The sequence below is a fragment of the Talaromyces proteolyticus genome (assembly GCF_021365285.1).
Source record: "Talaromyces proteolyticus strain PMI_201 chromosome Unknown BGW36scaffold_1, whole genome shotgun sequence".
NCBI classification, from domain to species: Eukaryota; Fungi; Ascomycota; class Eurotiomycetes; order Eurotiales; family Trichocomaceae; genus Talaromyces; species Talaromyces proteolyticus.
In genome coordinates this window covers 796,875-817,962 of record NW_025764277.1, presented here as the reverse complement: position 1 = coordinate 817,962, position 21,088 = coordinate 796,875, and the positions used below count along the sequence as shown (strand labels likewise).

Below are 21,088 nucleotides of genomic sequence, written 5' to 3'. Positions count from 1 at the left end.
GGCCTATGACGCCACTGATTTGCCTGGCGGTTGGTGCCTGATTGGCCTGCGTCAGCCAGTACTTACTAGTCACTCGTTAAGCTAAGTAACTTACGTACTGTGGACAACGGACATTGCCATCACCATCTCCACTCCACTCCACTCCAGCAAAGGCACTGCTCAACCAGGCGGCAGAATATACACACCACAGCTGTGTTTCACGCTGAACAGTCCCGACTCCATACCGCTTCGACCTCTATTCTGACTTCTTTGGATGCTCGAAACCTCTCACCTCCACGTACCTGCTACTCCTGTACCGCCTTGTGCCGTTCTTGAATAACGTCATTGGTTTACGGAGCTCCTACCTTGCTGCCGCCACACACAACAACATCCTCGTTGATCACTGAAGATATCTCTCGGAGCAATAATCGGCCTCCGTCACCATGGCGGGCTGGTTCTCATCTACCTCCCCGCTCGATGAGCAAATCGAGAAGGCCACCGCTTCCTCTCTGTAAGTCCGCTTGTTCATGCTGGGCTGTCATGTATGTTGATGTTAACCCGTATGCGCGCTCTAGGGAGGACATCGCCTTAAACTTAGAGATCTCCGATCTCATTCGTTCAAAAAGCGTGCAGCCACGAGATGCGATGAGGTCTTTGAAACGTCGACTCGAGAACAAAAACCCGAATATACAACTTGCCACCTTAAAGGTTCGCACCTTCGTGCTTGGTTGATAGCTGTGTAACTGACGATCTTTTCAGCTGACAGATACATGTGTCAAAAATGGCGGATCTCATTTTCTTGCTGAGATTGCATCTCGCGAATTCATGGATAACTTGGTGTCGCTATTGAAGTCGGAAGGCGTTTCGCTGAATTACGAGGTCAAACAGAAGATGCTGGAATTGATCCAAAGCTGGGCGCTGGCAGCTCAAGGGAGACTTGAGCTGATACATCTTGGCGAGACTTACCGGAGGCTACAAAGTGAGGGATTTCAATTTCCACCAAAAACAGAGATTGCGAGCAGCATGCTTGATAGTAGTGCGGTGAGTGTCTATCCCCATAATTTTTTGAGTGTCCAGGCTCTGATTTAGGGATGTAGCCCCCGGAGTGGATTGATTCCGACGTCTGTATGCGCTGTAGAACAGCCTTCACCTTTACAAATCGAAAGCACCACTGCCGCAATTGTGGTAATGTCTTCGATGCACAATGCTCTAGCAAGACTCTACCTTTACCACATCTTGGGATCCTGCAGCCAGTGCGAGTTGACGATGGGTGCTACGCCAAACTTACATCCAAGAACTTCCCGTCAACAGGTCTTTCGGAACGCACCGCTTTTAAGAACAATTCCATTACCAAATCCGCCACATCTATGGAACCACGAGGAGCTCGGATTGATTCGAGTTTTGATGACGACTTGCGCAGAGCACTGGAATTAAGTTTAGAAGAGGCAGAGGGACGTGGTGGCTCTGGCTACACCCCGCAGCCTACTCAACCTCCAGTTCCTCATAGCACAAAACCAACTCCGAACACGGCCGAGGAGGAAGACGCCGATTTAAAAGCGGCCATTGAAGCGTCGCTGAGGGATATGGAAGAACAGAAGCAGAAACATACGGCAGCTTTGAAGAGCTCTGCTGAAGTTGAAGTGCCTTCTGGCGGTGCTCTAGATGTGACCATCTTGCCCAAGAATCCATACGAACTTAGCCCTGTCGAAGCTGAAAACATTAATTTGTTTGCAACCCTCGTTGACCGTCTCCAACATCAACCCCCTGGCACAATTCTACGCGAACCGCAGATTCAGGAACTCTATGACAGTATAGGAGCTCTACGACCGAAACTGGCGCGCACTTATGGCGAAACGATGAGCAAGCATGGTAAGACCTACCTTTAATCACACCAATCGAGCAGTATTAACGTCCAATATAGATGCCCTTCTTGATCTTCACGCAAAGCTGTCTTCAGTAGTGCGATATTATGATCGAATGCTTGAGGAACGTCTGTCAAGTACATATTCGCAGCATAACATTGGGCCCTACGGGTCGGTACCTCCAGGTAGACAACCATATAATAATTATCAACCGTTCGGTCAGAATCCACCAGAGACAAGAGGTGGAGCAGAGAACTTTTACCTATCCAACAATATTCCAGATCAATTCAACCCAAATATCCAACCCCAGCGTACAGGAACGAGTTATGGTACAGCTACTCCAACTCCCGGGGTAGGAAGCCCTAGTCCATATCCAGCGCTTAACGCCAGCGCTGGGGACGCGCCGAATCAACCTTGGAATCAACATAGCTCCCAAGCCCACCGACCACCATCAGTAGCGGACTCTGTTTCATATGGAGGTCAGTATAACACACCCGGAGGGGCAGGAGGCGCCTATCCAGGTCAAGTACCCGGCCCTCAAGAGCCTACCCAAGCCAGAGAAAACGAACCGTCATATCAAACTCCAATTAGGAGGCAGGACTCTCAATATCAACAGTCGGCGGCTACACCAGGCCCATATGCTACTCCGCAACAGTTCGTGTCGCCAGGTGAACATCAACAGGCCGGTTACCACTCTCAGGAAGCTGCTTCAACTTATCAAGCTAGTCCTGAGGCACAATACCTGCCGCCACCACAGCAGCCCCCGCATCCTTATTCTCAACAACCACCATACGTCCCTTCGGCTGGCCCATATCCAGGCTATCCACCAGCACAGATCGCAGCCGCGTATCCCTCGCACCCACAGATACAAGATCCTGCTCCTTCCAAACCGATAGTTGAGGAAAGTTTAATAGATCTCTGATTATCAACTGCTTGCTATCTGCTGGCGCCGTCTCATTGGTTTTCTCAGATTGGATTCCCTATTCTATTTTCTCCTTCCCGATATTCTATCTCTTCAAAATGTTATGATACCGATCAGCATCTGTAGTGTATTGGTATGTCGCGAAATAGCGCTGTCGGATCCCAAAGTTTTCTGATCCCATGCCTTTGCGTCACTTGGCACGCTGGGGAAGGGATACGATTTATGTACAGTACGGTGGTAGCGATTTACCTCGATTTACCTCGATTTACGGCTTAAATGTCATAGAATATTCCATTCCCTCCTAGTCATAGCAATTTCAGCATTCAAACCCATGAGTTACGATTGATCCTGGGATATTAATTATAGTAATGGCTCGTAGTAGACGCAGGGTTCTAGGCCAAGGCGGTGACATGAATCATTATGCCACCCCCCCACATCCTGCGACACTTCCATCCCCCATGCTATTCTAACAACCACCACAGATACTCAGTACTTCTTCTTCTCCCATCATTTTCAAGCACTATACACAATTTCTGACGTGAACTCGAGGTTGAGGTCGAGGGCACGGATCCGGCTAGGCTGCAATTCCGCGAATGGTAATACAGGGGACGCAGATGCAGTAAAAGTCCAGCCACATCGGTCAAGGCCGGCCACCAATTGCCTTGCGCCGTCTTTATATCTTGCAGCAAAGCGAAACCCTGTGCAATCAAATCATCAGCACTCAGAATTTAGCACTGCATCTGCCGACTAACCCCGCTGTTACTCACGTCGAACAGCCCAGGCTCCCTAGTTCAAAGGCGGCAAGAATAAGGGTTACATGCTGCTCGCGACCGCAGCCTCTCTGTGTCGTTAAGCTCCGATCCTCGATCGCACTTTGAACGACTTCCTGGATCGGATTATCCCCCCCATTCGCCTTCCTTTTTCCTTTCTTTTTCTTGAGGCGGCATGTCACCAGCCAGCAACAATACTGTTACGTCCCCAGGCAAACGCCCTGCCCTGGGCCGCCGTTCCGTTTCCTCCCACGCGATCGTTTCGACACGCACGTCCTCAGCCAATACTACGACGGATGCGACCGAATCCAAGGCGCCCGCCACCCACAAAGCTCGCGCCCATGTTGTAGGTGGTCATCGCTCACACGGACGTAACCCATCATTTGGTAAGAACCTGAATAAGCTGCAGAGGCTGCATAGTACCCAAAATGCGCAGCTGCTCACCGAAAGTTCGATGATCGGCACAGGCGCTCGTCACCATCAGCGTAAAAAGTCCGCTCCTGTGACACCAGCTGAAAGTCCACGAAGCTCAGGTGCACATATCCGCTGGGAGGACACAAATGCGTCTCTAGGCGATCACAAAGCAAACACTGCCTCGATACGAAAGAACTACTCAACCCCTGCACTCCATCGCAATACATCTGCTATTCTCGGCAAGAAATCGCTCGTGACAGAACGGCCTCATTCAGCGAAGGGACGGCCCAAGAAGTCAGTAGGCTTTGAACTGGCTGGGGACTCGGACTCCGAAGCAGAGTGGGAGGATAGTACACAATCTCCAGAAAGCACACGACGTGGCTCTGTTGCGCCATCTGCCAAAGATAGCGCTGAAAACAGTCAGGTTCTAGTAGATCCTCTAACATTTGTGAAGCGCCCATATCCCCAAGTACCACAATCGAGAAGTTTACCGGAGTCGATCATCAGTACTCTACCTCAAGACGCCGAGGCCACTGATGATGAGGATTCAGAAACCGAGCAACGGTCCTCGGTTTCTTCGAACGATCAGGAACACCATATACACACTCAGGAATCAGACGGCATAGCGAATCGTTTACTGAGCTCGTCTCGGACATCCAAGGCCCCGCCAGCAATGTCTTCTATATCAGCAATGGGCACCGCCACAGCGGTTGATGCAGCCCGTCGAAATGCGTCGCTAACGAATCTAAGTTCCAGCCATGTTGGATCACGGCAGGCCCCCCCGACGCCACTCACCCTCGAAACTCAAGCTACCCCTCAAGGCACATCCTCATCGATCGAAGGTGGTGTGTCTCGTTTCATTGAAAATAGTAAAGCTAGAGCACATGCCACGTCTCGAACGGATTCCGATCCCAATACGCCGTCGTCTTTCCTTCCACACTACCATCCACAAACACCACCATCACCTGGTCACGCTTCGTTAAAGAAAGCCAAGGCTACATCCCCTCGACCCCGACCTCCCGGCGAGGGTCCACCGTCCCGGACTCAGCAGAAATTGTGGCTCCAACGTACAGCTACTTTGACTACATCGCCTCCAGATTCGCATGGATCGCCAGCTTTGCCTCCATCCACTATTGATCCTGTATTTATGGCAGCATCACATTCAAGAGGTGGGCAATACGATAACGGACGAGGTACCGTGAATGGAAGTGTTAGAGTAGGGACAGCTCACGATAGTGAAGCTAAGCATATTCGCAAGGTCTACGAGAAAACAGCTTCGGAGATAAATGTTGTTCGACGCTTCCAAAACCCCACCAAAAACAGCTTCAGCCGAATACAGAGGCTTGGCAATGAGATTGGTCGACCAACTTCGAAGTCCGGTTTAGCGGGGAAAAGTGTAAAATCTGCGCCATCATTGACAAATGGAAAATTCTTACAAACACCACGCAACAAACGCTCGCGAGCTGCTCATGTAGATGCTGATGCTGGCGCCCAGTCGAATAGTCGACCAACGACAGCGAAACCAGGTCGTGTGTATTTCCAGGAGCATGATGATGTGGTCAACATTGGCGACCCAGCAGAGGCAGCTGACCGTCTAGACGTTGAGCATCAGTCTGATAACCAACGTCCTGTTCAACATATCATTTCGACTTCTATGAACAGAAATTCAGACGGGGATTCTGTCGACAGAGATAGCGACGGCTACTTTGCTTCAGAACAGGAAATGCTTCTTCGTCGAATGTGGGAAAGCCGTGGAGAAACCGCCAGCCCGGGATAGCCTGGGTAACGAGGTTTTGTGTTGCATATCATTGTTCTTGGGATTAGAAGTCTATCTTTCGGGCCTCCAAGACAGTATTTTGTCACTCATCCTCCTCCTCTGGCATTCCTTAGGGCAGATATTTGGCCCTATTTTGATACAATTCCACCTTGCATTATAACCTCTACAACCATCACCTCCCTACTATCTTCGTCTCCTGCCTGAACAGATTCGGAATTTGGACAGTTTTGCCGCGGCTTTTTTGCATAACATACAAACGGCGTTGATACATATATATTCGTTGTCTTCTTTTTACTTGTTTAATGGGAGGAGTCCCCCCTCCCACTTTTGACCTTCCTTACTTCTCAGCTTTTGTCCAATTGTGTTATACTCTGCATGATGCTCTTTGTATAAGTAGATAGGTGATTCCCAGTATCTTTTTTAGCTTCTTATTTTACATTAGGACACTTAATACATACTTCTTTCAATGTCAAAATTTATGTATCCAAGAAACAAACTCTAACTGTATTGTTGCTCTAATGCGTGTGCTTTCGTCCAATGTCTAATAATAAAAATAACTGTGAAAATAAAGGTATCATACAACTAAGAACACAAACATGACAACTTATTATGTATCCCACACTCCAAAATAAAATAAATACAGTGAAAACAGATAATAGGTGTGGAGACCTATTATAGAGAGTGAGTTGAGGGCTTGTGTTCGTTAAACAGAGTTCTGTGTCTTTTTGGGTCGGCGATGATTCCGACCTTTTTCGTCTCCGCGAGGTGTCTGAGTTTGGGCTTTTTTGCTTGATTGCTGCTGCTGCTCTCCTCCACGATTCTTGCGTCGCTGTCGACCTTTGTTATTATTACTACTGCTAGGTTCACGCCCAGCTGCAATAGCTGCTGCTCTGGCCTCTTCTTCCATAACACGTCTACTTTCCTTGTCCCACCACTCCTGAAACTCTTGCTCCGCTTGGATATCCTGCAGGTTGTGTTTCGCGGTTGCCGCCTCGTGAATCTCATCCTTTTCGGCCTGTTGTTGTAATAGAATGGATGCGAGGGAGGCTGATTGGTCATTGGATGAGGATAGACCACCGCCGGATACGGATCTTCCTGGGCGAGGGGTGTGGCGAATGGATTGGATGATCGGCTGAGCCGGAGATGGTGATGAATTGATGGGAGTTGGCTTGGGTTTGCTTGGACCTGGGCTGGGCTTTCCTCCTGCTGACGTTGCTGTGGAAGAAGGGGGTAGAGCGGGTTGAGAGAAGCTTCGACCTTCGTTTTTGTTTGACGAGGACATTATTGACGATAGACCAGGGCTAGGCGTTGGACGTGGAGATGGTGCCCCTGACACAGTTTGCCGAAGGGTCATGGATGGCCGCTGGGTGATTTTAACTTGGGCTCTCTGAGCGGTTGGCTCGGGTAAGTTGTCTTTGAGATCCTGGGTAGGTTTCTTGGGAACTGGCTGCCATGGGGACTGCCGAGCATCACTTTCGCGCTGCTGTGCAGCTAGGGTTTCTTGGGCCTGTATTTGCTGGAGCTTTTTCCGTTCTCGTTGAGACATCTTTTGAGAGAAGCTGCTGCCTGATTGGTTGTTTGCGCGGTTTGACATGCCCAGCGTAAGATTTGAAATGCGTGACTGCGAGGTTTCTACCATGATACCTTTGAGATCACGCTTATTGCCAGATACCACAGGAGAACCCCATGGTACTCCGCGAGGTGTTGATGGACTAGGAGAGCCTGCATGCAGCTTCGACGCTAATGGGCTAGGAGATTCCAAGAAACTTGCGACTTCGCCGCTCTCAATTGACCCAATTCTATCATCTAGGCTGTTGGGATCACCAAAGGACTCGCCGTGGCTCAGGGACAGGGAAGGAATGGTAGCCTGAGGTATTTCACCCAGATCATCTGGAATCGCTGTAGTCATGGACATCTTGCCCTTTCGAAGTGGAACTGGAGACGTTGCGCTTTCGTCGTCCATTTGAAACATCAAGTCACCAGTAGACTGCCTAGCTTTGAGTAGTGGAGTGCTTGTTAGTGACTTATTTTCGTTAGACTGAAGAGCCTTGATTTTGCGAGCAGATGGTGATGGGGTAGCCTTATCAAATCCACCTATTCGTATCTTATCATACAGCTCGTCCTGGTCACGTCGCGAGCTGAGTCTCATGGAGTCGATTCTCCTTTGCCGGTCAATTTGAACAAGAGTGATTAATTCCGGGTACTTCTCGAACATGAATTGCTCCGAGTTTCGACCGCGAGACACAGGGTACCGAGCGAGTTGATTTTCTTGGCAGACTGAGTCGAGCTCATCCATCAAATCCACTTCCAGATCGCCGAGGAGCCTTGAATATGTTAGAATCAAGATGTGTGATATTAGGCTATTGTACTCACCTATTTTCTAGCATGGTTTCAAGGTTAAGACAAATATACTCTAGAGCGGCTTCCTTGAATTCAGTCACAGTGCAGGGTGCAACTGCGTTCAGTAAATGACAAACATTGCGAGTATTTACTAAGAGCTCAGTCAATAAAAACACTCATAGGGATTAATAAACGGAGGGTCCGAACGTACCGAATTGACCAAGCATTTTCTGACAAATCTCAGATAGTCGATCAATCATAAGCTCGTTTGCGGAAAACATGACGTCTAGGACCAAATCAATAAAATCATCAAGGGGGACACCCCTGACATCGGCAAAAAGCTGCTCCTCTTCCTCATCTCCATATAAGTAGCGAAGGACAAATTCAAACGTATGGGAATCCATATCCTTGAGATCCACGGAAATAATATCTTCATTTCGTCTGGAATCGAGCCATCTTCCGCTAGAACGACCATGGAAAAGGCCATCGAAGAAAGGACATCTTTGGCAAAGCAACTCGCTGTGTGCGCGAACTGTCGCGTCCTTCAGTTGAATCGCAACATCGCTGCTCTCAAAAAAGCGGGGATCAACGAATGCTGTCCTAATATCAAGATTTAACGTCTGAGCGGGTTCGACCATCACCCGGGCTGCTCGTTCAAGGGACTTGATTTCCAAATGGGTAGCAATACGCATAACCTCAGTTCGTACCTGTCGATACCGATACGCATTGACCGAGTCATGTCTGACATTGCGCCATATATCCAACACATCATCGGTGTATATAAAAAGCACGAGGTTTAGAAGTGAGAGGAAATCCACTCCTCGGTAGGTCATCTGAGTTTCACCGTTGCGGTCAAGTTCAATTGTCATGAAGTCGGGCATCGAGAAGGACTTCGTTCGTCGAAACTCGCTCAATGCTGTTCGCAAAATAGAGCTCCGACATGCTAGAACAAATTCATGACAAGGAACCCGCGTATCGGACAAAGTACTCTTGACCCAGACCACGCCTCTTGACTTGCTCAACGAACTCGCTTGAACAATCGGTCGGATTTCACTTTCAATGTCAGATGAAAAAAATATAGCGGCCTTAATCCTGGCGACCTGGGACCCAGTGGCGGTCATATCATCTTCCAGATTACCCCCTAGAGACTTGAAAGGCAGGAGTTCGAGAAGGTCGTGCCATAACGAGGAAGGAGAAATTGTAACCTGCTCCTTTGTAACGTCGCAGTCTCTTTGGGAAGCTGCAAAAGCACCAAAAGCGTTGCTTCTCACCGCGGTGACTCTAGATAAACCAGGAATTCGCACGAATTTATAATCCTTTGAGTTAGATTCCTTGATCTGAATTCTCTTCTCCTTTCTCCATGCCGATCCAGAGGTTGTGCAGATGATAATAGATCCATCCTGCCCGACATCAACATCTGCGGCGACCATGTGAGACTTTCCCACGGACCAAACACGTTCTGGAGTCGTTAACGAATTCCGAATCTTGGCTGGGTTTGTAGTTGAAGAGGTGGTTGAAGTATTCTCAGATTTGTTGTTCACTTGGACAGTGTACACTTCACCAAAAGTAGAGAGTGCACAGATCGTGTTCCTACCAGAGGTGATTTTGACAATCTTATTGACTGCGTCCCCATACCTCGTAGAAAGGAAGCTTTCCTTGATAAAATATGAACTGAAATCAAGAGGGAATGCAACTTTAGAATAACCGTATTGTGTGAAAACCCATACTTCACTGCTTTCAAGAAGGACTGCGGTAGCTCTGTCGATAGCTGAAACCATGCGGATTGGCGAGCTAAACAATGACACCCCGACACGTCGTGGTGTTACTTGGACTTCAAGCGAGCGTGCATCAGAATCAACCAAGCCAAGTTGTCCCTCGTTTTTGCCAAAAGTGTAGAGACCTGAATTGCTGAACACAACGGAGTGAATCGCGGAGGCGGCTGCTCCCAGAATGATTTCTCGCTTGAATGGATTGAAGATCTGTCGCGGCGTGCTTTGAATCGGGATGTCGTTCTTGTTACTCGTTCGTGGGAGGTTATATCCCAATTGGCCGTATTTATTACTTCCCCAAGTGAAAATCTCACCTTGCTCCGAAATTGCAATAGAGTGATCCTGACCAAGGGCTACAGATATGACTTTCTTGCCAACGAGCCCTCCAGTTTCGATACACACAAAATGGAATCTGGTAGCCTCGTCCCCAGTGCCCAAACGACCTCCGGGTCCGAAGCCAGACATGTATAAATTGGACTCAGGGTCATTTGTCAATATTGCTGTGTGAAGCTTAGACATAGAAATGTCTTGAAAAACGATCGGTTTGCTTTCCACGAGCGTCGGAAGATCACTTTGAGGACTATCTTGACTGGTGTCTGTCTCCGACTCTCGGTTATGCAAGCGTCCTTCTCTTTCGCGGTAAAAGCGCTGAAGCAAATGACGAGGACGTTCCAGTGATATTCTTTCGGGGAACTGCCGGTCATCCTCGTCTCCTAGGCCGAGAGTCATATTTTTGTTGCTACCGAATGTGAAAACCTCGTCGGCCAGCAGATTGATGCGTGGTTTCAACACTGCTCTTGAATAAACTCCATCTTCAGCATCGTCACCCTCGTAGGCAGAATTGTTTGTAGATGAAACATCGCTATCACCATCAGCTGCGGTCGTCAATTTTTGAAATGGTTTCCCGTCAAGAGACACGATTTGCTTGATATCACGCCCAACGATCGTCGCACCAAAAACATCAAATGGGCTATTTCCCTCACGATCTTTTATCTTTATCAAAGCTTTGCCGGGATTTTGCGTGTTATTCAGCGCACTGAAATCTGGTACATCCCTCGCGATCAAAGCTTGTGCAACTGCGGCGTTTCCGGCATATAGGGCTCTATGTAGAGCTGTCCACCCACTCTCTGAATCCTGCGCGTATATATCGACAAATGGTGTTTCCAGAAGAGCATTTGCAAAGTCAACCGCCGTGGGTTTGGTAGACGAGGATATAAGATGCAAGATGGTTCGTCCCTGCTGATCGCGGGCATTCACTTGCGCTCGAGACCATGATGTCGGTTGACCTCGTACAGTGGTATTGCGGTCAGAAAATGACGATGCGCCTGGCGAGGCTCCGGCGGTTTTCTTGTTTCGCGACGAAGGATTTGGGGACGAGCCGAGCTTGGGACTTTCGATCTTGGGGGTGATGCTTCCTACCGCCGAACGTTGGCCAGTCGGCGCATTGCTAATGTTTGCCAGCAAGCGCTTGAAACTGTCCACATCATCCTGGAGAAAGTATTTCAGAAGCGTGCTACTCATGTGTCACCGAGTCGATCAGAAATCTTTTGTCAGCCGGGAAGCGGAGTCCTCGCTGTAATCACAAAGGATCACGGCGTATTTAAAGGAGCTCTTCAGGCCGGGGAAGATTTCTGAATGGCGGAGAAGGGGAAAGATGAAGCGAACGAATGTCGACGCGTCGTCCTCTCAGTATCTGATTACTTTGGTGTCAGAAACGCGAAACCTAAAGAGGTCGATTTGGGAATGTGGGGTGGCGATATAAGCTATCGGCTGGACGGTGACAAGTCAATCGAGGCAGTATCACGATGCGCGAGGTTTCGAGTCAATACTGATAGGAAACGAAGATCGGAAGGAAGGCGAGCAATGAAGCCGAAGACGAGTAATGCGTGATATCGCGGGGTACTGGCAGGTTTTGTAGATGATGACTGACTGCGCGCGGCTGTGCGCTCGGCAGCTCCAGGAAGCACGATGTTATCGGGGTAGCGGGCAGCCAATCAACGCAGACACACCCCTCCATGCGATTCAACGACAGGCTCCCTCTTACTCATCCTCAGTGCTTTTGTGAGCATTGTCGGGCCCATGGCTCAAGGTCACACAGCAAACCCCCGCCGCTGGGACTTGGCCCCGTGCGAGCTTCTCTGGACCGCAGTCATCACTGGAACCTGCTCGGTTCGCATCCGGATTCTGCCATTGCCATGACAGCTCTATATCATTATGATTACTGCTGACGGTCGTTCACCATTCTGTCAGTAATAGTTTAAGTAATGTTTAAGTTAATGGGGCGTATTATTACGAACTATATTCAGCTTGGTGCGTGACTCGCTCAAGCAATTGTATCGGGTTGATCCCGACTGTAGATTCGTATGCACATAAACCTTGTCGGTGACTGTCGACGAATACTCGCTGATGAGTCGACTTGTTTCACGATTTATCAACGCTACAAATTGCAACAAACAGATAGCTATCAATGGATGCTATTATGGATATTCACGACTGGTAGTTCATGGATTAGCTATTCTTAGACACGCCCCTGATGATAATTGCCCCGAGTCATGCAGCTAAGAACATGAGTTGTCTAGCACACAACTTTATCGGCCATTCGCCGTATGTTGCTAGACTGCTAGTAGAAGTGATGAATCTCATGGAGAATTACGACCACGGTGATATTTCTTGCGCGTCCAGGCAGTTTTCAAACGAGGCGACCACTCGCGTGCTCCATCGTCGTGTGCAGGCCGCATCAACTGGGATCGCACACGCCGGCATCAGCGAGTTGCTTGACTGCAAACGAGTGACACATGTTCTAGGTCGCCCATCCACAACGGTCTGTTGGCATCTATGCACGATACTCCAAACGACATAGAGGAAGGTTGTGGTAGAAGTCATTGCGATCTGTTATGCGGTGCTGATGCTTCCGTCCGTGGACATGGATGCTGATCATTCAGACGGCCTATCTGGATACACACAAGTGAATGTTTCTAGTCAACTCCAGTGGTGAGCGTCTGGCTCTTTTGGTGGAGAGAAAGGTACCGACTTGCACATGATAGATGGCCAGGTCACTAAGTAATTCAGAGCCGGTGCTAATCTGACAACTGAGTACTGTCATTCTCGCACTCCGCCAGAAATCGCATCTTAAGGCGTGATGAGGAGCAGTGATCGACCCGTGACAGTACCGGGTATTTCTGACAGTACGAGGCAGACCTTGGTGCCTGCGTCTGGGCCGCTGTGATTGGTCGGATACGAGAGAAGCTGCCCGGAACCGCATCCGCTTAGCCTAAAACAGGATCGCGCCAACTGATAACGCCTCGAGCTTACCGTCTGTTACGGCGAGCGCTTGTAATCATTTGGACTAGGCGCCTGCAGCTCCCCACTCGACAAGCCCAGAGAGTTTGCCCTCTCGCCCTCCTTCCCATGTCGCGCTCTCTCTCTCTCGGTCTCTCGCTCCTCTTTCTTCATCCATCTCTCTCCTGCGCCTGTTGTCCCCCCGTTCATCTCAATCCATCTTGCTATATATACACTCCCAGCCATTGCGTGCGCCGCAGCTGATTGCCTGCCGCTAGTCCTGTCTATTGCTCAAGCTCAGCAGGCAAGTGGATCCCCGCCTGCCCACAGCTTATTAGTGCCTCGCGCAGCCACTTGACCGCCTGGGCCCCCGTCGAGTCACAGGGTGTGTGCGTCACAGGTCGCAGTGCTCTGTCTGTCTGCATCCATCCCAAGTCCGTCCCCAACAGCCTTCTGCTTCTGCGGTATGTTTCCCTTCATCTCGGTCTTGCCGCCTGCGCCCACTAGCAACATCCGCATCTCGCTGACTGTTGCCCATAGCCTCGACCCTATTAGTCCTCCGTTCCCATCATGGATTTCTGAACTGTGCCGTTTCTCACGCTGTGAGGAGGCACCGTTCCCCATTGACTGGGTTTAACCCGCTGCGAATGCGGAGAAGCCCTTAGTCCATCTGCAACTGATACTCGCTCTGCACTGTTGCCTGGTTGACCGTTTGACCTACAATGCGCATTTTCATCTTGTCTGCCTTACTCGGAAACATTTTTGGTTGCTGTGCCGCTCCATCGCCTTGGCTTTTTTAGCATCGCTGCTTTTTGTCGGAGCCCTGGTCCTCGAGTTAGCATGGCCAGCCCTTGCCCGCCCGCTACCTCTTCTTGCTCCGCTTGACAGCTTTTTGCATCCCTATTTCTCCCTCTCTGGTGCTGATATTGCTCTCCACGGGCCTTATCGCATCTGTTTCCCACGAGAGAACGAGCTCATCGACCGCGGCACTGATACGCGAACACCCACAATGCACCAGCATCCACGATCGCCCATGCCGGCGAGACAGCCAGGCCAACGATTATCAGGTCTAGCCAGGGACGATGTCCCAAGAGACCAGGATGATGACCGACCGCCGTCAGGGGCCGCCTTGGACACAACGAGGGGTCTCGGAATTGACCCTGGCGCAGAGGCTGCGGCTCCTGGAAAGGAAGCCATGGCAAGGCTGAATCAGATCATATCCGTACGTTTGCTGAACATACAAACCCCTTTTCCATATCATCTGTGGCTACTCAATACTAATGCCCTTAACAGAATTACCATACAAAAGCTGCCTTAATCATTCTGCAAGCACGAGCTGATCTTCCACCCGTCTTCAGCAAAGGGTCTGACACCCCAAGAGTCAACCGTTGGGTAAGTCTACGGAACTGCCAAGTTCCGGCAAATGTAATATAACGAGCGTTTGCTAATATTCGTTCAATCAATTAGTTCAATGTCGACCTTGACGAGACCGATGAATACCGAGAGAGCATAAGGAAATGGAAAACTTGCGATGCCACCGATAATCGACCGCTGCCAATGGTCATTGAGACATATCTAGATGCCAAGTCGTTGACAAATAGCCAGACCCTCGTTCTCATTGACAACAATGGGAAGCGCTGGGATGTGCTCGAGGCATTGGCTGCGTCTCAAGACACGGTAATCAAGTCAAGGCCCAAGGAAGTGGTTCTAGAAAGATGGAGAGTGGAGCTTGGCCAGTCAGTTACAAGGCCACCACCTGATCTAAGTGCAATTCTACCGGCAGTCTACAAGAAGAGTATCGTCCTGTTTCGGTCCCTGCACGCATATGCTAAATTCCTTCCAACCTGGAAGATAGTCAAACGAGCTGGTATTATGCGTTCAAACCCCGCCTTAGAAGTCAAGTATCGAATTCGTGAAGCTCGTGATGAAGATCAGACGTTAGGTTTCGATAACCTGACTCTTCCCCTACAAACAGGAAACGAAAAGGTTGTCGAAACCTACTCTTTTGGTACCACAGACTCACCTGCTGGTCCATTCTCGATTCAAGTTACCTACCGTTCAAATGTTGATTTTAGAGTTGATGACTCGGAATCTCTCCTGAGTTCGCGATTTATGGGTGCTGATGACACTTATTTTCTGCCTTCGTTGCCGTCAGAAGAATCCAATAAACTAGCTGCGCAAGAACCAGGGTCCCTGCCTGTACGTAGGAAGGGCATGGAAAATCCTGATCGTAGCCAGGCATATGGTAGCCTCTCAACCTTCCACCAGGTAGGGCCAACAACTGGCGCTAGTCCTATATCAACCTTGAGGGCTGCTCGAGATCTAGTTGGCACATCCCCGTCTTCAGCATCCCCTCCCCCCAGGCTTCTCCCCGCTGCCAAAATCGGGTCAGGAAGTCGCACTGCTGCAATAGCCAATGAAAGCAGCTCAAGCATGGCGAGACGTCCTTCGGTGTCATTCAATCCTTTCAAGGCTCCGCCATTATCCGCATCGCCATCTTTAGTTGATCCACCTCTTGGTGCGTCACCGCGCGCAGCTACGGCCCGTACTGCATCAGGGAATCCTAGCGATCCTAGGGCGATGCTTCCACCTACGGTTCCAGCTTCTGCAGGCCGCGCATCTGCCGCAGAACAAATAATATCATCTTCAGCGTCTAGCTCACCTCGGCCAGGTCCAACATCAAAATATAGCAGCTCCTTCAGTCATCGAAGAGGCAGGCTGTCATCTGGTGGCAACGCACGTATAGACGAGGACAACACCTCAAGTGGGAAAGCAAGTGCGACATCATCAAGTGCTCAGCCTGGATCGGGTATCTTAGCAGAACCAACTGGCACGAGTGGGGAGTCACTGCATACTGACGACGAGAATATATCCGACTTCCTTAAGATGCTGGACATGAGAAAAGATCTTCTGAATCCCGTCAGAGCTGCGGCTGTGGATGCTGCAACTCGCAGGACATCTGCTGCATTGACTCGGTTTCAGAGAATGCGAGATTCAAATGCTGCCCTTTCTGATTCCATGTCCTCATCCCTCCTTCTCCAACGATCATCAGCATCATCCAGTCGACAATTATCTAGTGTCCCCGCAATGGTTGCCGGTACATCAATATCTACCGCTTCATCTCCGGGGAAGCCTATTTCGCCACATACTCCCCATACACCTGCCATCCCCTCTCGTCTAAGTTCCAATAGTATTGTCAACTATAACGACAGAGAGGGAGATTCTCCTCTACGACAACCAGACGCTGAACAAGATTCTCAGCCTGAAGAGAGTACAAGTTACGACACAACGCATCGTTCCACTCGCCCAGGTGCTAACGCAATTGACATCCCTAAATCTCCTAGACCCCTTGGCCCCAGTTACCGGCGTTCGAGTTCTGCTGCTCAAAACCGTCGAATTAGCACTGGCGGTGGCACTGATGAGGAAGAAATCTTTCCTTTTGCATTGAGAAGTGTCTCGTTAGGCGCGGAGGATCGAACTAATCTGAGTCTTAGCACTCGACTTCGCCAACAAGATAACGAGAATATAGGTGCTGGCGGCACCGGTCAACAAGATGCAGAAACCGCACCTCCTGCAGACGAAGCTAACAACAATGCTCTACGCGATTTTAGTTCCCAGCGAGGTGGCTATGGGGCTAGCGCTGCATCATCAAATCATCCGTATCAGACTCATTTGTCTCATAGCCGGGGACGAGGATCCTCTGGGGCGCCACCATCGAATGGTTCTGCCTCCGGTAGCCTTTCCCGCGGAAGCGCGATACCGTCACATTTAAGTGAACGCGAACGTGAACGTGATACGAGTGCCAGTGGAAGTAACAGCGGAAATTCCTTTACAGATATCCGACGCGGAACTGGCCATCGGAGTGGCTCTGGACGCTCGACTGCACAGCACGCAACGGCGTACGAAGAGGATGAGCCTCTCTTATTTACAATGAGTGATTTTGGCGCATCAAGAAGGAGCCTGGAAGAGGGTAGAAGGGGTAGCGTGGGTGGTGAATCGAGTGCTACGTCTGGAGGGTCCAGGCGTGGTAGTGGACGACGGAATCCTGGAACAACAGGTTTCCATGCTTGGCAATGATGTTTCCGACTGCTGTTCTACGCAAATCTTCAAGTTGCTTCGGTCGAGTTCGCGCTTCATTGATCTGCTATTCACGTTGGTGATCCCCAATCTCAGCACTACGAGACAGCCTCACATCGCCGTTACGTAGCGAATAGGATAAACACTCCACTCCACGAATCTTTTACGATCAACGCAGTTGACATTCTTCGACTCTCTCCACCCGTTTATTCCACACTCATGAAATAAAACGCTCTAACACTAACGCGTACGTGTTCATTCGCCTCTACTTGGGTTTTTTTATCATCTTGCACAATAGACTAGGCATGCATTCGGCGAAGAGCATTACGCCGCATCCTGCATAGAGGTTTACGATTTGGAAGACTATTGATTTGGCTTTCTCTGTTGCATTTTTCTGTTCTTCGCAATTCGGCCGGCGGCTGGTCCGGTTTCATTTTGCATCCATCGTCTTCTTCACTCTTCTCAAGGAACGCGGGTTTTCCCACCCTTTTTGATTTGGCATGGTTCTCTTCTTCTAGTTTTCACGTGTCATGCGTATACAGCATTATTTTCACTTGTGTGTGTTTTAGTTAAGTTTGGAATTGTGTCTGACATTCATGCTGTTCGATCTTCGCTTCTTGGACCTTATTTACTGTCGTATTTTGTTTTCTTGCCTCTTTCGAAGAGCATGATGATTTGGTGTTTTGGTTTTTTTTCTCCTGTTCTGGAGTCGACCTGGAGGCTGGATGGTAGGTATCAAGATATTTATTTGAATACTTTTTACATGAGCTATTCTACTCAATGCTGAATAGTTGAGTCAGATTGTTTTTTGAATCTCAACAACACGAATTTAACGAATCTAAACGGGTATCTTAAACTATCTAACTTTTTGGTTCTTCTGGTATCATTACATGTAATACTCGTCTCCTATCAACCGACGTATTTTATAGGTGTGTTAAGCTCGGTACGAAGATTCTGCGAGGTTGAAGTTTAAGTGCTTTTCACACTCAGATCAAGTATCAGTCATCCGTAAGTTTTGTTGCTGATATACCCATCAGTTGGAACGGATCTTTGTACAAGGGTCGCCTGTGGATGAGATATGCGATTGCTTTCCGAATCACAACGGCGTACATGACGTCGCGCCTTCTGATATCTCTATTGAATTCAGGATAGCACTCAAGCATCATCGCAATTTCATCTTTACTCCTAATGTATTACCTTGTTTCATTGAGAACTCCTTTGTAACATATCACATTCGGCGGAAGGTATTCCCCGATGCACTTCGGCGTGCCTTGCTCTTATAACCGGTGTCCATTTGCGCTGGCTCCGGATTTGTACGGGCCTTCGACTTCACCTGCGGGGTAAACGTCATTTCTTTTTCTCCGACTGCACTGCGCCGAATAGTCTTGTCTTTAGTACGCATTTTCTGCGTGCGGGACTCGAAGGATCGGTCTCGGATGGGACCTGCACGTGTGGATGACGATACTTGCATTTTTGTGTAGGGCTTTCGGCTGCGTTTATACGAGATTGCCTCTGTTGGTTGCTGGTTCTTAACTCGGGTCGAATGTTTTTCCTCCTCATCATCGCTATCGGACCCGTCACTGCTGGATCCGGGTGCTTCATCGACCGCTTCTTGTTCGACAGCTGTCAGACCACGTTCTTTTCGTTCAGGTCTCTCACCAGTATTCGTGCTGGGGTTGAGCATTTGGAATTCGTGAGAGGTCTCGTCTACGGCAAATTCTGCATCTTCGAACATTTGCTGGAAACGGCTATCACCCAACAAGCCCTTGTCAGATGAAGCGGCAGTAGTAGGCTCAGGAATAGCATCGTCCATCTTCTCGTCACCGCCTTGCTCAAGCACACGTTTGGCGTTGCGTCGTTCGGCTTTCTCTTGCTTCTCCAGGAGTTTCTCGGCCAGTTTACGGTTGACTTTGACTGTTGTTTTCTTTTTGCCACGGATACGGCTTTCTCGTTCTTGGTCAATTTTCTCTTTGACTCTCTTGGCTCGCTCTTCTTCCCAGATGTAGGGGTTTGTGATCAACCGGGCCTCCTCATAAAGTCGTTGAGCAACAAAATAACCGTGCATGTATGGTCGTAGAAGGTTTGTTTTCCCGATCAAATGATCCAGGTTCAAGCTGCGGAGTTGAGGAATAGTCAAGAACTTGTAATTATCGTAGACAGATGTTGCCTGGCTTCCAGTGAAGGCTTGAGGGTCGTTGGGATCCTCTGCCATTTCCTCCACGATATTATCTAGGAAGGAGCACCATTTCGGAGCGGGCCCAAGCTGAGGAATAAAAAAAGCGTGTTGTTGCCTTCCTTCATTTGCCGTCAAGATCATTCCACTGTCTTGACACCACGCAACAGAATTGATATCAACAGCCGGCTCGACCGAGGTCCACGGCGCGCCATTGCGCGGGTCCCAGATCTTGATGATTCTCTTATCTGAAGAGAGAATCTTAGGCTCCATAGTCTGCTCTCGTGTTCGGGACGATGGGTTGAGAAACTTTAGTGTGTGAATTGGGTAGCTGTAACCCTGGTCCTTCTTCAAATACGGCACGGGGGATCGTAGATCGTACAAGTGTATAAGCCCATTCGAAGATCCCGTTCCCAATGTCAGGCCAGACCTATGGAATTCCAAAGCGGTAACCTCATGGCGCATTTCTCCTGGCTGTGACTGTGACGGTGGCAACAAAATCCCTGCGCGGCCGCGGGCTCTCGAGTCCCACAATTCAACTGTGCCAATTGAGGTGCCAAAAGCCAGAAGGTTATGGCTTTCTTCAGCTATAGCTCCAGTATTGACTGCGCCTGTATCTACGCCACCTTGAAGAGAACCGCCACCGGTGGAATTGAAATCGTCTCCGCCGACGTCAACCTCAAAGCTGCGCATGTATCGGCCGGCCTCTAAATTCAAGCGGAAGACCTCTCCGCTTCCGTCCTGGTTGACTCCGACGGCAGGGATAAGAGCCTCGGTCGACTGCCTGTCATAGACGAGATCACGACCATAGCGGGGAAGCCTCATGGTGTAGTGGCATCCTTGGGGTGTGTGAAACTCAAGCGATCGATCTGCCTGCAGATGGAGGGATTTCGAGTAATCGGAAGATAGCAGGAGGAAAGTTGTATTGAGAGATACTGTATGCCGTGCAAAAGACAGTGATAAATGCGGCAAATAATGAGTGTGAATTTGAGGTTTGTACGTGCCTATATTATGCAAACTTTCAGCACTTGAAAATTTTCACCCAAATTGACTGGATTTGGCATACCTGTACTCACGACCCACTCGCCGTCCTCACTGATGCGAATACATTGGCTTGCTTCTTCGAATTCAAAATCTTGGAGCAGCTCGACCCGGTTCGCATATTCCGGGTCGTTCTTCAAACTGCGCTTCCTCCGCCTTGCCAGCCATTCTGGAAGTGGTCGCGCTGTGGAAGAGCCAGAGATTGTATAGACTGGCACAGATGATTGGGTAGACAGCTTCATTTTGTGAAGCCCCAGACCTCCTCCCACTGGATTTCGTCAGACAGCTTAGAAAAAAATGTTGTTTTTTATTATCAGCAGATTCGGAGATAACGAGGAGCAGGAAAAAAAAACGGCGTAACTTTAACCAAAAATGCCAAGATTTCCCCACGTGACGGGGTCCCTCCATCGGAACCCGGTTGTGCTGATTGGGCGCGCGGTCTCCTGCCCCGGAGCAACTTCAGTGTAAATTGATTGCACCTGCTGGACATAAACGTTCCAGAACTGCCCCATTTCAGACCTGGTTGATCTGCATCTCGCTCTCCTGATCTGTCTACTCAAATACGTATTCTTGCGACTTGTCTCTGAGATTGTATCTGAATTCTTCGCGAGCCGATGTCCTTGCGACATGGAGACACTCGGCGGAAACTCTTGATCTTGACCTCCCCTCTGATATAACGCAAAAG

At 49.4% G+C, this 21,088-nt stretch overlaps 5 protein-coding genes across 5 annotated transcripts; 3 read left to right on the top strand and 2 right to left on the bottom strand.

The window, feature by feature from the left end:
* The first annotated feature begins 35 nt into the window (after positions 1–35).
* Positions 36–3,099, top strand: BGW36DRAFT_4548 (putative vacuolar sorting-associated protein). Its single transcript, XM_046221908.1, has 5 exons — positions 36–490; positions 555–687; positions 739–1,020; positions 1,077–1,848; positions 1,901–3,099. Exons 1-5 carry the CDS (start codon positions 423–425, stop codon positions 2,761–2,763), a joined length of 2,118 nt encoding a protein of 705 aa, XP_046077576.1. The 5' UTR covers positions 36–422; the 3' UTR covers positions 2,764–3,099.
* A 114-nt stretch (positions 3,100–3,213) lies between these two features.
* BGW36DRAFT_366513 (uncharacterized protein) lies at positions 3,214–6,193 on the top strand. The gene has a single exon (XM_046214758.1). It carries the CDS (start codon positions 3,709–3,711, stop codon positions 5,722–5,724), a length of 2,016 nt encoding a protein of 671 aa, XP_046077575.1. The 5' UTR covers positions 3,214–3,708; the 3' UTR covers positions 5,725–6,193.
* Positions 6,194–6,427: 234 nt separating this feature from the next.
* On the bottom strand, positions 6,428–11,354 carry BGW36DRAFT_353386 (BTB domain and ankyrin repeat protein; the record flags this gene model as incomplete). Its single annotated transcript, XM_046213430.1, has 3 exons — positions 6,428–8,048; positions 8,098–8,215; positions 8,276–11,354. The coding sequence occupies 3 exons, from the start codon at positions 11,352–11,354 to the stop codon at positions 6,428–6,430; spliced, it is 4,818 nt and encodes a 1,605-aa protein (XP_046077574.1).
* Positions 11,355–14,121: 2,767 nt separating this feature from the next.
* Positions 14,122–17,189, top strand: BGW36DRAFT_284932 (putative autophagy protein Atg13; the record flags this gene model as incomplete). Its single annotated transcript, XM_046210276.1, has 3 exons — positions 14,122–14,334; positions 14,406–14,504; positions 14,580–17,189. 3 exons carry the CDS (start codon positions 14,122–14,124, stop codon positions 17,187–17,189), a joined length of 2,922 nt encoding a protein of 973 aa, XP_046077573.1.
* Positions 17,190–18,031: 842 nt separating this feature from the next.
* BGW36DRAFT_310322 (WD domain-containing protein) lies at positions 18,032–20,721 on the bottom strand. The gene is made up of 2 exons (XM_046212451.1): positions 20,429–20,721; positions 18,032–20,366 (listed from the first exon to the last, which is right to left on the bottom strand). The coding sequence occupies exons 1-2, from the start codon at positions 20,643–20,645 to the stop codon at positions 18,418–18,420; spliced, it is 2,166 nt and encodes a 721-aa protein (XP_046077572.1). The 5' UTR covers positions 20,646–20,721; the 3' UTR covers positions 18,032–18,417.
* Between the last annotated feature and the right edge of the window lie 367 nt (positions 20,722–21,088).